General features: G+C 42.9%; 1 protein-coding gene across 3 annotated transcripts in view; it reads right to left on the reverse strand.

Moving 5' to 3' along the window:
- Positions 1 to 15,567, reverse strand: part of fnbp1l (formin binding protein 1-like) — a 47,896-nt gene that overhangs the window by 13,964 nt on the left and 18,365 nt on the right. For all 3 annotated transcript variants that reach the window (XM_080473520.1, XM_080473519.1, XM_080473518.1), the window contains exons 2-6: positions 5,776 to 5,891; positions 5,191 to 5,241; positions 4,082 to 4,229; positions 2,282 to 2,344; positions 882 to 986 (exon numbers count right to left, since the gene is read on the reverse strand). In XM_080473520.1, the coding sequence (XP_080329646.1) occupies positions 882 to 986; positions 2,282 to 2,344; positions 4,082 to 4,229; positions 5,191 to 5,241; positions 5,776 to 5,891 (483 nt within the window). The remainder of the gene's footprint in view (positions 1 to 881; positions 987 to 2,281; positions 2,345 to 4,081; positions 4,230 to 5,190; positions 5,242 to 5,775; positions 5,892 to 15,567) is intronic.

Genomic DNA, 15,567 nt, shown 5'->3' on the forward strand with positions numbered 1-15,567 from the left:
TTAAATGAAGATGAAAGAACAAGAAGAACAAAAAAAGCTGGAACTCTATCGCACCTTCTTGAGCTCACACACACACACACACACACACACACACACACACACACACACACACACACACACACACACACACACACACACACACACACACACACACACACACACACACACACACACACACACACACACACACACACACACACACACACACACACACACACACACACACACACACACACACACACACACACACACACACACACACACACACACACACACACACACACACACACACACCCCTTCTAGAGCTCTCTCACGCTTCAGACCAGCTCAGGTGTGCTGGTGACGGCAGACAGACAGGCAGGCAGGCAGGCAGAGTGGGACCTGGTCTTTCTAGACTGTCATAACGGGGGATTTGGAGCGACTTCTCTGGAGGAAGGGGAGCCGGAGGAGCTGGTGCTTTTTCTTACAATCCAGCTTTATCCAGAGCAGTTAAAGCACCCAGAGCGGACGGTGTGAAACCTGCTTAATGTGAACTGAATCTTGATAAAACACAGTTTTACTGGCTGATCGTCTATCATCTTATTGTCCTTCCAGCTTTTTCCACTTGGTGTCATTTTTCAGCCCCTGTGGTGGAAAACAGAAGCTACGGGATGATTTCATAAGCACCAATTAGTCACTACTAACTTAAACTGGTATGAAGGTTGTGAGTGGTGTCGAGTTAAAGGAAGAAAAAGGCAATAGAAACACTCGACTCTGCGTCGTTCGCCCTTCGCCGTCGTCTCACTACAGACGAAAGCTGCAGGAGTTATTTCTACATGTGATAAACCACCAAGAAAGCAGAAGCTTGTAAAACACTGAGGCGATTTACAGCAGCTACCCACCTTCTCCACCTCTGATTTGGTGGCGTTGATGTCGTTATCTAACCGCTCATAGGTCGACTGGGACTTCTCTGCTTCTCTGCACTCTCTCTCAAACTTCCTTTTACTCTGGAAAGCAAAACGGCACATCAAAAGCTTTTGAAACACTCCCCAGCGTGAAGCTTCCATCTTCACTTCCGGTCTCCATTGAATGAAACAAAAAAGAAAAACATGTGAATGACCGAGAGATGAATCACACACTCGGAGAGAGAGATAGTTTACTTCCTGCCAGCCCATCTGGGTCACATTAGTGGAGGAAACACAGTGAATAGCTGAGACATTACAGTCCAGTCACAAGGTGGTGACTGTAAAGAGTCCTGCAGACCACACACTCTCTCTCACACACTCACGCCACCGGATAGACCGGAGCGTCTCCGCGAGCGGCTCACTGCAGCGTGGCGGGTTTGAGATCCGGATAAAATGAGTCCTCCAATGCAGCGATGAACTAAGAAACTTTAAAATGGGTGAACCAGCTGAAAACATGACAAACATCTAAGAGTGAGAGGAAAAAACTAAACGCCATCAAAACGGGTAAGATTACAGATGACGGCTTTTCCCGACCACACGACGCTGTGAAAACTACTGAAAAACAATAAATACATCTTATTGCTTATAGGTGGCGCTTTAACGCCGCCACAGAAATACACCGGAAATGGACAGATCCGCCGTGTGACGAGCATCAGCAGCGCCACCTGCAGCAGGTAGTCCGCCGTGTTGTTGTTGTTGTTCGGTGACGTCACGGAGAGGGAGGCGGGGTTAAAGGTCGGACAGCGGTTACATAGAGCGACTCATAGAGCGACATAAACACAACTCTTCTGAGAGGAGCACGACAGCCGGAGTCCACCGCGTTTCTGAATTCACGACAAGTGAAAATGGAAAAGGCGCCAAAGTTTTCAAGAGAAATTAGAAAACTTTCAAAGCACTTCGATGGATTTCATTTACACAAGGGACTCGATCGGAGGCTCCTGGTTCGAGTTTTTAATGTTAGTTGTATCATAAACAACAGCACCCACTAGTGGCATGGAATGCAAACTGCAGCGTTATGCAACACAGAACCACACTGGAAGCTCTTCAAACCCATAAACCAAGTGCGTTTTTTTTTTTTTGTTTTTTTTTACATTTTCATGAAATTGGACATAATCTCACAGACAGCTGCCACTTCTGAAAAGAAAAAACTGAAAACAAACAAAAACACATTCAAGCAGCTGAATGTGGGGAGGGTTAGGTTGGGGGGGGGGGGGGGGGCTGCTACGTCTCCTTCAGCGACCCTTGAGTCAGAATTTCTTTGCGTCCTCATGCAAACAGAAGAAGAGCTGAACGCAGCTGCGTGACGCCACCGGGTAACATTCACACTGAACACTTACATTGTCCATCTGTTTCCAGCACTGGTCCAAATACTGCTGGGCCTTCCTGCCCTCCTGTAGATGCTACACACACACACACACACACACACACACACACACACACACACACACACACACACACACACACACACACACACACACACACACACACACACACACACACACACACACACACACACACACACACACACACACACACACACACACACACACACACACACACACACACACACACACACACACACACACACACACACACACACACACACACAAGCACGCACAAAACATATGTAAATATGAACACAAACATGAATTGATTGAACTTTGTACCACAGATGCACACACACAATAATCTGATGTAACATATTTACTAGAGTTCAAATCAGCAAAACCTGAAGCAGTAAAAATCTGTAAATTATTACCGGAGTCGGTTGTTATTATTACATTAAACCATCCCAGCTGGACTCACACTTTTCAAGGATTTAAAAAATAAAATAAAAATTGTATTAATTGTGATTTAATCTCTGTTCATTGTAAAAGATTGACTTTGTTCTCCACTGTTGAAATGTTGGTTCAAGGTCTTTATCATCATGTCTATGCTTCCACAAGTCAATTTAATTTTTTACTTTTTTTTTTTTTTTTTTTTACTATTTTTAATGTTTACTCGGGACCACCAGCGTACGAAGCCATAGAATATAGAGATTAGGAGAATAACATTTTAAATGGAGGAGTCCAGATTAAATGCTCAGCGAAACACACAGCAGCTATAAACAGATCAATAACTAAAGAGGCTGAAACAACCACGATGCATAAGAAGCCAAAAGTGGGAAAATCAATGAAATCTTTAAAAATGGACTCAAAGCTAAAAGTAAAATAAAATATTTCTAAATTGCAGCTTCAAAACTGGAAAAGACTCAGCTCTTGCTTTATTCATGAAACTCAATGATTTTTCTAAAGAAATAAGAAATAAGAGCCCAATATATTTGATATATTTTCTTTTCTTTCTAGACTTTTAAAATAATTGATTTGGGTTATTTTTCTTGATTTAGTTTAGTTTTGTGTTTGAATGTGATTTATTTTTTTTTAAATCATCTTAAACTAAAATTAAAAAACTAAGTGTAAAATAGTTATAGCTGACTGTACATACTAGTTAAAATGACCATAGACACGGGACTGAAATAGAGTTAAAATTTATATATTAGGACTAAAATAGTTAAAATATCATTGTATGATTCTAATAGTTAAAATTACCATAGTAGGACTAAAATATTTTAAATTAACATAGGATCAAAATAGTTAAAATTACTATAGTAGGACTAAAATAGAGTTAAAATTACCATGGTAGAATTATAATAGTTAAATTACCATAGTAGGATTAAAATAGTTAAAATTACTATAGTAGTACTAAAATAGAGCACAAATTACCTTAGTAGGACTAAATTAGTCAGAATTACCGTAGTAGAATTAAAAGTTACATTACCATAGTAGGATTGAAATAGAGTTAGAATTACTTTAGGACTAAAATAGTAAAATTACCATCATAGGATTAAATACTTAAATTACTATAATAGGATTATGGTAGTTAAAATTACCACAGTAGTATTAAACACATAAAAAAAGAGGGTGCTGACATACACAGACTAACGATATATTCATGCCATCAACAGACGGTGGATCGTTTAACGTCACATCCTGCTTATTCATCCTCCCAAGAAAGATCGGGGACGAACGAGGAAATGTAAACCTCCGCTCCATGACGGGAATCATAGAGCATAAACGGCGCGTTGGCGTTTCACTCACGTGTTTCCGCTCAGCTTTCAGGTCCTGGCCGTACCTCATCAGCTCCCCATAGACCTTGTGGGCCATCTCCTCGGCCACCACCTCCCTCTGCCCGGCGTAGTCGTTCAGCTCGTTCAGGATGGAGTAGAAGGACAGACATGATGTGAACCTGAAGGACAGACATGATGTGAACCTGAAGGACAGACATGATGTGAACCTGAAGGACAGACATGACGGGAACCTGCACCACAGACGCAGCGTCAACGAGGACGGAGCCGAACTTCAGTCGCACCGAGAGGACGGGGACGTCGGGGTGAGACGCCAACATGGAGACTGGCGTCTGAGTGAGCGTCTCTATAACTGAGGCCACGTTTACACGTACCCGGGTTTTTTAAAAACAAAAACAAGATATTTCTCTGCGTTTCTTGCATTTACACATAAACGCAGGTACGAGTCACCATGACCGATGATTCCTGAAAACTCCAGCGGAGATTGACGTCACAATTTGTGACGTGTTTTTTTTCTTCTCTGCAGGATTCTGATTGGCTACCACAGCTTCATGCTTCTAGTTACACTGCCCCCTACAGGGCTGGAATGCTCATAGTAGCTCTGAACCAGGTGTATATGTACGGAAGAGTATTAAGAGCCACTTAGGGCTGGGCGATTTGGCCTTAAAAAACAAAACAAAACAAAAACATCACGCGCTTCAGAAAAAGTCGAAAATCAATTCATGTAGAAAAAAAAAAGTTAATTCTGAGTATTTAGGGTTGCTTACTGCTTATGGACGTCTGATTTTACGCAGGATTTCGTTGTTTCGTTGGGGTGGCGCCCCCTGTTGGGCGATTTTGGTTTGAACTCCGCAGCTTTCAAACTCAAGATTTTCAGTTTCAACTGAGGTCCAACATCAAGAATCATGTTTTAACAAGGAAACCAGGGATTTCTGGTGGCGACCAGTGTTTTGAAATGTGCCACATAATGAAGCGTCCCAGGACCGTTCCCTGGTGTACTCCAGTCATACGAGCAGCCACATCTAACCTGCAGTACTACTTCAGAGTATCCAGTGTATCCTCTTGTACAGGCTGCAGGTCAACGGCGTGACTAAGAATTATTTTTTAAAAAGTGTTTCTCACCTCGGTTCTTCGTCTTTGGATCGTTTCGGACAATATTTCTTAACCAGGTTCCTGAAAGACGAAAGACAGAGAAGCAGAGGTTCAGTGATTTATTCCTACTGTAGGATTCCATTCGACTTGGTCATAACATGGATCGACAAAAGAGAGACCATCATCATAACCATCATCATCATCATTATTTTTGACTTTCCCCCCACTCTTTACACGTGTTAATGTGAACATACTTAATACTTTTCCCAAAAGAATTTTGATATTAAAAAAAAAAACCCCATCTAAAACTTTTCCAAGATAGTTTGAATACTTTTATAAAATCGTCCACAGTCTCACTGCCTGAACTCCACCAGTTTCAAACGGAGTACCAAGAGTCATTTCAGCGCTCTGGGAGACGAACCAGCAGGTCAGAGAGACATCGAGGGCGTGTGGCGCCCTAGAACTTACTCATGTCGTCATGCCAGGTAGTCATGGAAACGACACTCTGTGTGTGTGTGTGTGTGTGTGTGTGTGTGTGTGTGTGTGTGTGTGTGTGTGTGTGTGTGTGTGTGTGTGTGTGTGTGTGTGTGTGTGTGTGTGTGTGTGTGTGCGTACCGTAACTGCTTGGCGTAGTTTTGCTCGATGTCCAGCCTTTCCTTCACAAACTTTGCGTAGCGGTCGAGAAAGTCGATCCCCCACTGGGTGTGTTTGTCCAGATTATCAAACTGGTCCTGAAAAAAAATAATCAAACAGGACAAAACAAGTGTCAAGACGTGTCACGCAATGACACCAGCTGCTGTTTGGGGGCGCTGTCACCTGAAACAAACACTGTCAAGAGAGGAGGTAAAGAAGAAGCCCGGCTCATTGATTGGTCCAGACTGAAAGAGGAAGTGTTTAAAAGGTGCAGGCTTTCATAATGGAAAATTGTTGTGTTTTTGTATTTAAACATGCAGGACATCGAGACGTCTTTTTTTAATATAGTCTTATTTTTGTTTCCCACCCCAAACTTAAGAATTCTGAGATTACAGACGATTGTCTCATCTTTGGCGTTTCAGTTTCAAAAGGAGCATCAGAAGCTACCGAGCAAAGAAATGAATCTTCAACACTTAAGCCTGGAGGTGGAACCATGTGATCACATCACCAACGGCCAAATGCCATCATGCAAACCTTTACAGGATGAATTCAGTGCCTAAATAGGAGGATAGTCTTCATGGACAGAAACCTGCACATCAATCTGATCACTTTATCATACGTCCATGTAAACTGGTAGTCTGATACCGCAATTGAAAAGACTTCAGCTATTAATTATCGCCCACAATCTGTTTCGGTTTGAAAGTTAAAGAATAACTGATGCATTAATCAATTACAACACACAAGAGGAAAGAAGGAGCCCTGCATGTCGCAGGATTAAACTATAAAATCTACTGCCAGATTTCTTCAGTGAGAAAAAAAAAAAAAAAAGAAGAAGAAAGTCCCACGCTGGCAGTTTTCAAGCATATTTAGTTGCCAAAACACAAAGACTTCATCCAAAAGATGCTGCCAAATGAGAAAAAGCACCAGGCCGATCAGGAGGATGCCACAAAGGAAACATTCCCCTTTAGTTTGTGGAACTGAAGCGGGTTATTACCCTTTGTCTCCCCCCGTCTTGTAAACATTTCCAAACGCCTCCTGGCCCTTCTCCTGCCAGCCTGGCCGCTGCCAGAGCCTCTCCAGATCCTCTCCAGATCCTTTTTTTTTTGTCTGCCCGTGGCTGCGTCAGCCTGGGTGACGGCGTCTATGAATAAGTAATAGGAGTATGAGCTCATCCTGTAGTTTGTGGCAAGCCGAGCACAGACTGGCTCACTGGGGAAATGACGGCATCTTCGGGCTCTTTTTCCTCTGTGAGGAGGACAAAGAGGAGGAGCAGCTGCTAACAGGAGCTATCAGGAGCTAACAGACGCTATCAGGCGCTGCTGCAGCCTCCATCCTTCACCAGACACTCCAGAACGCAGACAAATTCTACAAACACAATTTACGGTAAAGTTCCCAATACAAGTGGGTGAGAAAGGGCAGAGAGACAATAGTCTCTTCTCGCCGTCATTTTAGGGGCCGTCCACACGAGAACGCCGGTTCACGTAAACGTACCGATCATCCACACGAGGCGTTTTGAAAGCCCAAAGACGTTTTTTGTTTGTTTGTTTTGTTTTTGTTTGTTACAGCGCCCCAAAAGGCCTCGCATAGGTACTACATACATGTTCATAGTGACGTGTGGACGGAATCTTTATTTTTTTGAACGGGGAGAAAAAAGATCGTTTTGGCTCGTGTGGGCGGGGCTTTATTCTGAACACTGTCTGTCAAGACGCCACAGATAATCTAGATATGTGCAATTTTGCGCTTTCGGCGTTTGCAGAACTACTTCCATGCCAACAAAGGCTCGTGTAATTACCGTATTTTACAGAATGTTTGAACCTGCGCTCGCATGTTCTCAGAAGACGCAGCCCGAGGCTTGCACTGGCGCACGGCACGTCTACTGGGAACTATAAGGTTTTGTAGAACTGCCACATATTCAAGACCCGCTCACATAATTTCGAATCCTCAGACAATCTGCCACCCGGACAATTCCTGACTCCATCACAAGATTTAGAACCCACACACATTCTAGAACCCTCATTCTAAAGCTCTGGCATCGTTTTGAACTTTCACACACTCATAACATTTTGGAACCCTCACACATTAGAAAACTTTTACATTACAATTTCTAGATATTTTGAAGTATTTCAAAGTACATGTAGTGGCCGACCTGTTGTTCAGGGAACATTTTAGTTTAAGTTCACGTTTCTGGGTGGTTTTGAAGAGCTGGTCGGACATGAAGCTGCGACCAAAGCTTGAGGAGGTACAGTAGGGACAGTGCACCCTGGTTCCCAACACTTTAGGTTTTTTTCTTGCCGAGAGCTCTTGGATTGGTTGGTACAAGGTATTTGTATTGAGAACTTTTGAGAATTGCCTTCTAGGGGCAAACCAGACTAACGCAGTGAAATATTGTTGACCTCAGTCACAGGCTGAGCTGCAGGCTGCAGACACAGCCGGCTCCGTTCCGTCTATGAGAGGTTTATTTTCCAACAATGACTCCCCGGAGAGTACTCCACAGAGAGCCCTACTATCCTATCGGCCTAATCCTGTGTTCGAGGGTTTGATGAATTCTTCAGCTGTGTACATACTCAGCAGGCCTCCACCTGCACTCCCACTTTGTTTTCACTTTATTAAACCAACACAAAAAAAAAGTCAGACAGTTAACCTAATTTTTTTCTTCTTTTCATTCTTTAGCAGCTACACATCTGAGACCAAATTCTACATCCTGCAAATCCAAATCATCAAAATTTGTCCCAGTAGTAAGTGTAGTGGCAAACACAAACTAGTTTTTAATGCTTTAAAAGTACTTTACTTTCATGTTAGACACACACGCAGCCATTTAATTGGACTCCACAGAGCTCATGGAAAAGGAAAAAGGGCTGTAGTACCTCCAGGACTCAACGGGAGGCAGTGTTGAGATTCAATTGTCTAAGGCCCCGTTTACACGACAGCGTTTCAAGTGAAAACATCTTTCATCGTTCAGTCTATTTACACTGCGATGTTTTGAAAATGAGTGCTTTTACACGGGAACCGCTGAAAATGATGTAGTTAGTATGCCATGCCACAAGTTGGCGCTGTTGGTTGCTTTTGTAATGAAAGCACACACACACACATGCAGCAGAGGTCAATACAATATAAACATTAACAATAGGCGAAAGCAGACTTTCTACTGAACAGACGAGCAAGTTAGATTGTTATTACGGTGACTGACAAAATAAAAGCACCAAGTCCCAGGAGACTACGGAGTCATGACACCACGGAGGAAACATTGTTCATTGTGCAGAGCTATTTAGTTTGGCTGTGGTGCTCATGTGCAGTATCAGCGCTTCAGTTTTCAAAAAGTTCCACCTTGGGAGTGGAATCATGTTGTATTGCAATAGTATGATGTCAGATAAATACAAACACTCAAGAAAATTAAGTGCCCTTTATTTTGCCACTAGTTTATACCAACTGGGTCATTTAATTTCCCTGCCTTGTTCATCACATGTGCATCAGAAGAGTTTTTAATTGATGCTCTTAAGAATATACACTGTGCATGTTGACATTACAAAAACAATACCTTTGCACTGATTTTAAATACCTCATGCCATGGTGAAAATTACCTGCATTAAAGCATCTAATGGTGCTAATCAGCACCCAACCCAACATGTTCAAGGCTGTGTGGGTAATCAAATTACTTCAGTTTACATTTACACAGTTTTATCTACACCCTGAAAACACACAAACGCCACCATCACTGTTTGATTAGCAGCGCAGTGTCATTTACTGTTCGTCTTTCTTTGCCCTGCAGACACAAAAACTACCAGACACAACAATCTGGCTTGTTACTATGAATCACATAATTTCTTAAATTATAGATGATTTCATAAGATTAGCATGATTCAGGGAGTGAATGTGCTGGATTAGGCTCAGATTGGACTGGGTCATCTACGAGTCCATGTTTCAGGCTCGAATCACACTTGTTTTGGTTTTGTCTGCACCAGACCCACCAGGTTTCTGTGAGGCGACGAAGCAACGTGAAATGATTTGTTTAAACCACATCAACTCAATGGTTTGGCGAGCAGTGCGAGCTACAGTCAGGCTGGTTTGACATTGTTTATCTGGACCCCACTCACTCGGAGGATTTAATCGAGCTCCTCACAAATCACCGTTTCAGCATATTTGGATACCATATTTTCTGGACTATAAATCAGATCTGACAAACAAATGTCTCATGGAGAAGAAATGTATACAAGTCCCCCCCGGTGTATAAGAACAGGTATTTTCCAGTTCCAGATGTAATCATTTCTACTTCGTCAGTGTAGATTTTTGTTTTTGGAGACATTTTTAAACGGAGGACCACACCAGCCAAAATGATCTTTTGGCTGTGGTGAATGGGGAAAAAAAATTCCATTCACACGTCACTATGAACACGGCTCAATGTAATGTAGTACATATGGCAGGCCTTTAGGGGTCACTGTGGCTTACCAAATACACCAAAATGCAGAAGAGACACTGAGAATACTCATGTTCCGCCTCATACTGGAGAAATCCAACTTATCGGCTTATTAATCAAATCAAACTTTGTTTATATAGCACTTTTCATGCAGACATAGGACAAAGCTGCACTATGTGGATGATCGTCAAAAAACTATGTGTCTATATGAAACTGCTTTCTGATGTGGACGGGTCCTAAAACTAAAACTAAACTAATCATGCTCTATTAATCCCCTGGGAATTTATTTTTCCCGCATCACGGTGTTCCGGGGAGCTGATGGGGTCTTTTATCGGGGACCCATTGGGGGTCATCTGGCCACTGTGGGATTTGAACCTGCGAACTTCTGACCTCAAGTCCACCTTTCTAACCTCTAGGCCATTTTTTTATTCAGTAGGTTATTCAATGATATGATCCAAAAAAGCCAGAGTGTCCCCCACCAGGATGGTTTGACCCAACCTGGCACACGCCACATGGAGTCGCTGTTGTGATAAAGTGATAAAATTGAGCCGTGGCCAAAGTATATTAGCGATACTGCCGACGCCACAGAGGCACGAGTTCCAAACAAGCTGGTAAAATTTCAGCGGCATTCATAAAAACATGTTTGAATGGGATTTACGTCCATAAGTTGGAACCCACCCGAGGCATCGTGTTTTTTCTGTGGCGAGAAAATGGCAACACCACGTGCACATCACGTCAGTAAACCACCCCGAGTTATTTTCTAAGAGGAAACTTTCTGAATTCAGGTCATTTCAAGACACGTTGAGCAAAGCCTCCACGACATCATCCAGAGCCTCTTATGTGGCGTGTTTGCTCGTGGCGAAAGCCCACAAACAGTTGAGGATATGTGACGACCTGCTCCTCCCAGCTGCTGCTGCGCTGGCTGAGACCACGCTGGACCAGAAACCACGCTGGACTAGAAACACTGCAGAGGAATTAAAGACTGTACCTTTTGTCAAACGACTCCGTTTGCCACAGAGAGGATTAAAAGGGAACAGACATCAAGCAAGTTGTGGAAAAACTTAGCGATTGTTTTTCCCTCCAGTCGGTTGAATCCACAGATGTTGGTGGAAACGGGCAACTTGCTTTTGTGAGATACGGCTTTGAGCACACACTCTTCTGCAAAAAAACTCTGGAGGTGGAAAACAACAGCATAGGATATTTCTAATCCCATCAACACCTGTGAAAACCACCAGAGGTGAAACCGCTGCAGCATCGATGATGGGCGGCACGACCGGACTCGTTGTGCGCTGGCGTCCAGAAGCCCCGTGTTACATGACGTTTTAGAATGACGGCATTGCTCTCTCTTTCTCTCTGGAAAATACTCAACCGGCTGTTGGGAGTTATAATCTGAAGTAGGCTCCTTTCTGATTGAGCACCAATCCCCTCAAGCCACCTTGTTCAGAACACAGACCAAAACTCTTGGAAGTTTCGTCTAAACCGTGGCCTTCAGATGACGTTTGCCACGTCCACACCCACACAGTTCATTTGAAACATTGTCATGCGAAGGTGGCTTAAGATTTTAAAAATACAAACGGGAGAAAGCGTCTTTTTCCTTCACAAATCAAATCGCTTCGGAGCAGTTTCCTGAAGCTGGGCGGTAATCGTCGACTGAACACGGACAAGACCAATCAGGAGGCATTTGTCTCCCGACTCGAGATGGGTCAGTCAAACATTAATCTGAGCCTGACGCAGTGGGACTCCACTAAACAACCACAAGCCTAAGCACATTATCTCAGCCAGAGTCTCCAGTTCCTACTGGTTCTCTTTTAGTTACACCACACTTGTTGGATTCAGATGTAAAACAGACAAAACGGTTGCATAAGAGAAGGTTCTTCTCTTCTTCTCCAGCTACCTCCATATTAAACACTGCAAACACATCACAGGCTTCATGGTGGATGAGGAAATGATGACACATGATTGGCGGAGAGCGAGTGTGTTGATAATAAACATAAGTGATCTGGTCACAATCATCTGACCTCCTTTTGCCACAATGAACCCTCTGTTTCCATAGGAAGTCATGCAAACATGCCGTCTCTTTCACTTTGGTCATATTAACAGAACTAAAAGTTTCTGTGAACATAAATCACAGTGGAATTTCACATCTTTCTTCTCTTAATATTCCTCATTACGTTTGTATGCATGTCAGACAACATCTTAAAACTGCACTCAAGTCAATCATAAGCTCGTGAAAGACATTTCCAAATTTTAGTAATTGTAATATTTTTACAAACACAAAAGATCTATTTTGATTCCAATGTACAGACGCCTAAAACCTAACCAGCAAGGTAATCTGCTATAAAAACCAGCGCACCTTTAAGGCCTTGTTGTGTCTACAGGGCAGGGTACACATAGAAAGAGCTGACAAACTGTTTCATCCAGTGTCCCAAGGATAAGACAAAGAAAGCGAGTGGAATTCCTGTGGGTTGTAGATGGTGGCAAACCATCTTTCTGCATGGAAAACAAACAAACAAACAAACAAACTACCTGACATCATGTCTTCCCTCTATATTAAAACAGGGAAGTGTGTAGCAGCGCAGGCCTTGTTTGTTTACATGGTTGAATTAACTTATTGGCTTCAAGTACAAAAATAACATGTGCAGGCCTGCACTGAAGGGAGTCACAACGGTGTCCTCTTGCTCTGATTGGAAAGTGCATGAGCAGAACAAACGACACATGCGCTCCTCCAACATACCAGAGACTTTATGGCATCGAGCCAATTTCACGCAAGAATATGTGTGGACTTTAACGGATTTGCAAACAAACTGCCAAGGTGATCCAAGTCCACTAACTTTCATGTAAAATATCTGAGCGTTTGACTCGGGGGTATTTCCGATTAATATCCGAATGGGGAAAGCAGACGAGCACCTTGGCACGCCTGTCTGGAAGGAGGCCCGTCAGGTTTCATAGCAACCTGAGCTGCCATTGTCCCGCTCCTCTGCAGATTCAGAGGCAGGCCGACGGACTGGTTAGACCAGAGAGGAGGGAAAAGAAAGGAATAAGAATGATTGAATATAGAGATATAGGCTCTATATCTTCATGCCCAAGCAAATAGAGGATAGAATCTGTTTGCAGTACCAACTCAGTCGTCCAACAGGGAACCTATCGCAAGTTTCAGGAAAACACCGGAACTTTGGACGCTTCTAACTTTTTTCTCATTCAACACCACTGCGCTTTGATAGAACGGAAACTAGCATTTTTTTTGCTAGCTAGCCACACTCGGGGTAAAGTGACATTGTTTACACTGAGACACTGGAATTCCATCCAATCTGAGAAGATAACATGACGACAGAAAGCTGCTGAATTACATTTGGTCTGAACACACTCAATGTGTTAAAATCCAACGTTGGAAATAATTTTACTATAAATAGTGCAAAACTTCAACTGTTTTCTCAAAGTGTGTGGGTGGATAAAAAAGAAACAACCAACAGCATCCACTAGTGGCCTGGCATGCTAATTACATCGTCCTCAACGATTCTGCTACTTAAAAACGCTGCTGTGTAAATGCAAACTTAATGCTGCGTTTTTACTTGAAATGTCACGTAAACGGGGCCTGAAGCCCTGCAGAAAACAGCACAACTGTAGTTTGTTTCACAGAATAAAGTATATGCACATAATGGGATTTATCCTTGAGTGTTTCTTTTTCTATGGCCACACTGTCTCTTAAAGGACAAAGGACGTCTACCGCCTCACAGTCCACCTCCCATTACATATCACAAAGGGGCAACAAGCTATACAGTTACAGTATATAATTCCACCTTCAGCCAACTTCCACCGTTACACAACCATCAGAGGTGACTGCAGTAAATAGCCAGAGGCTTTGTGTTTATTAAACAGCTGGTGTGATCAGCAGTGACGGATGTTTTACAACACATTCAGCTCAGCTTGCAGCAGCAGAGAGCGTTCAAGAGCTGCGTATCAGGCTGTGTACAACATATACACAAAACGAAAACAAAAAAACTAGATGCCTTGAAGTAGCTTCCTGACAGCAGTGTTTCAAATTAGCATACCGGGCTGTAGATTAAAACCAGGAATGCAGTCAAAAATCCAGTCTGGCAAATCATCAAGGCTATTTACAAGGGGCTCAGTTGTTGAGAAGGTTTGAATAAGCACTTTACCTTTAAAAAAAATATATTTTTTTAGTTATTACTTGCCTATAGATAGGTAATAGCAACACCATCACTACCAGAAATCAAATAAAATACCCCGCTACACTGGAAGACAGAGGCTAGAAAGAGTGTGTGTGAGTAAATAGCAACTGCACCATCAGATCACATAGATATTTTAAACGTTGGTAACTTTTTCTGCTTCGGCCTCCAGACCGTGGTCGGGAGACTTTAACCTCTATGTGGGCCGGGCCAAAGCTGACCTCAGCGTCGGGTTCACTCCCTTCACTTCACAGAGGTCAGGAAGGAAAACTCAGCTTTGTACCTAAGGACTAACATTTACTGCTACTTCTGCCTAAACTAAGCTGCTCCTCTCACTCTTGTCCTCAATCAGTCCGACACAGACTCACCTGTGAAGCATCCTGCGCACATGGCATCTCTTGAAGGTGCCACACACTCTCACTATAAACCAGTTGTTATCAGTTTGTTATCATTTACCTACGGTAGACTACTGTCAAACACTGGACCCTGCTGAACGGCAGCGTTTGTCTTCCGATATGGTGACATGAACCTAAACTACCTGACAGCCCGCGGCAGCAGTCTGGTGTGTTTGGCAGGTTGAAAATGAGTGATCTGTGACAGCATAGTCTCATCTGACTCCTGATATGTAAAGTATGTGCATTTCAACACGTTTTTATGTTTAGTCGAGTAGTTTCAGCTTGAGCACAGTTCAAGTTAACTACAATTTTTCTGGAGCTAGCTACTGATGCTACGTTCAGGGAATATCAAATGTCTCTGCTGACTGTGGGGGAAAAAAAAGGGTTGCAGGGTAAAACCTAAACACGTCCACAGTCATTCTCAAGACCAAAACAGAGACACGATCTTATCAAATGTACCAGAAGCAGTGGCTCAAAAACGACAAAAACACACAGTTCACCTGAAATGGAGACTTTCAATTAGAATAATAGCATCCTGCTCTATTCTTACAAACACCCTCGACCGGGCGAGAGCTGGAACTGTTCAGTTCTCAGCTTCAAAACTTCACTATAAAAAGAAAACTGAGTAGATTTATTAATCAATGCATGGACAGAAACCCAACGCCAATTATAGACACACACACACACACAACCTGGATTTATCTAACCACTAACCTAAGTGCTATAATCACAGTCAGGTTTGTGTGTGTGTGTGTGTGTGTGTGTGTGTGTGTGTGTGTGT

This window comes from Lipophrys pholis, assembly GCF_963383615.2.
Source record: "Lipophrys pholis genome assembly, chromosome: 10".
NCBI classification, from domain to species: domain Eukaryota; kingdom Metazoa; phylum Chordata; class Actinopteri; order Blenniiformes; family Blenniidae; genus Lipophrys; species Lipophrys pholis.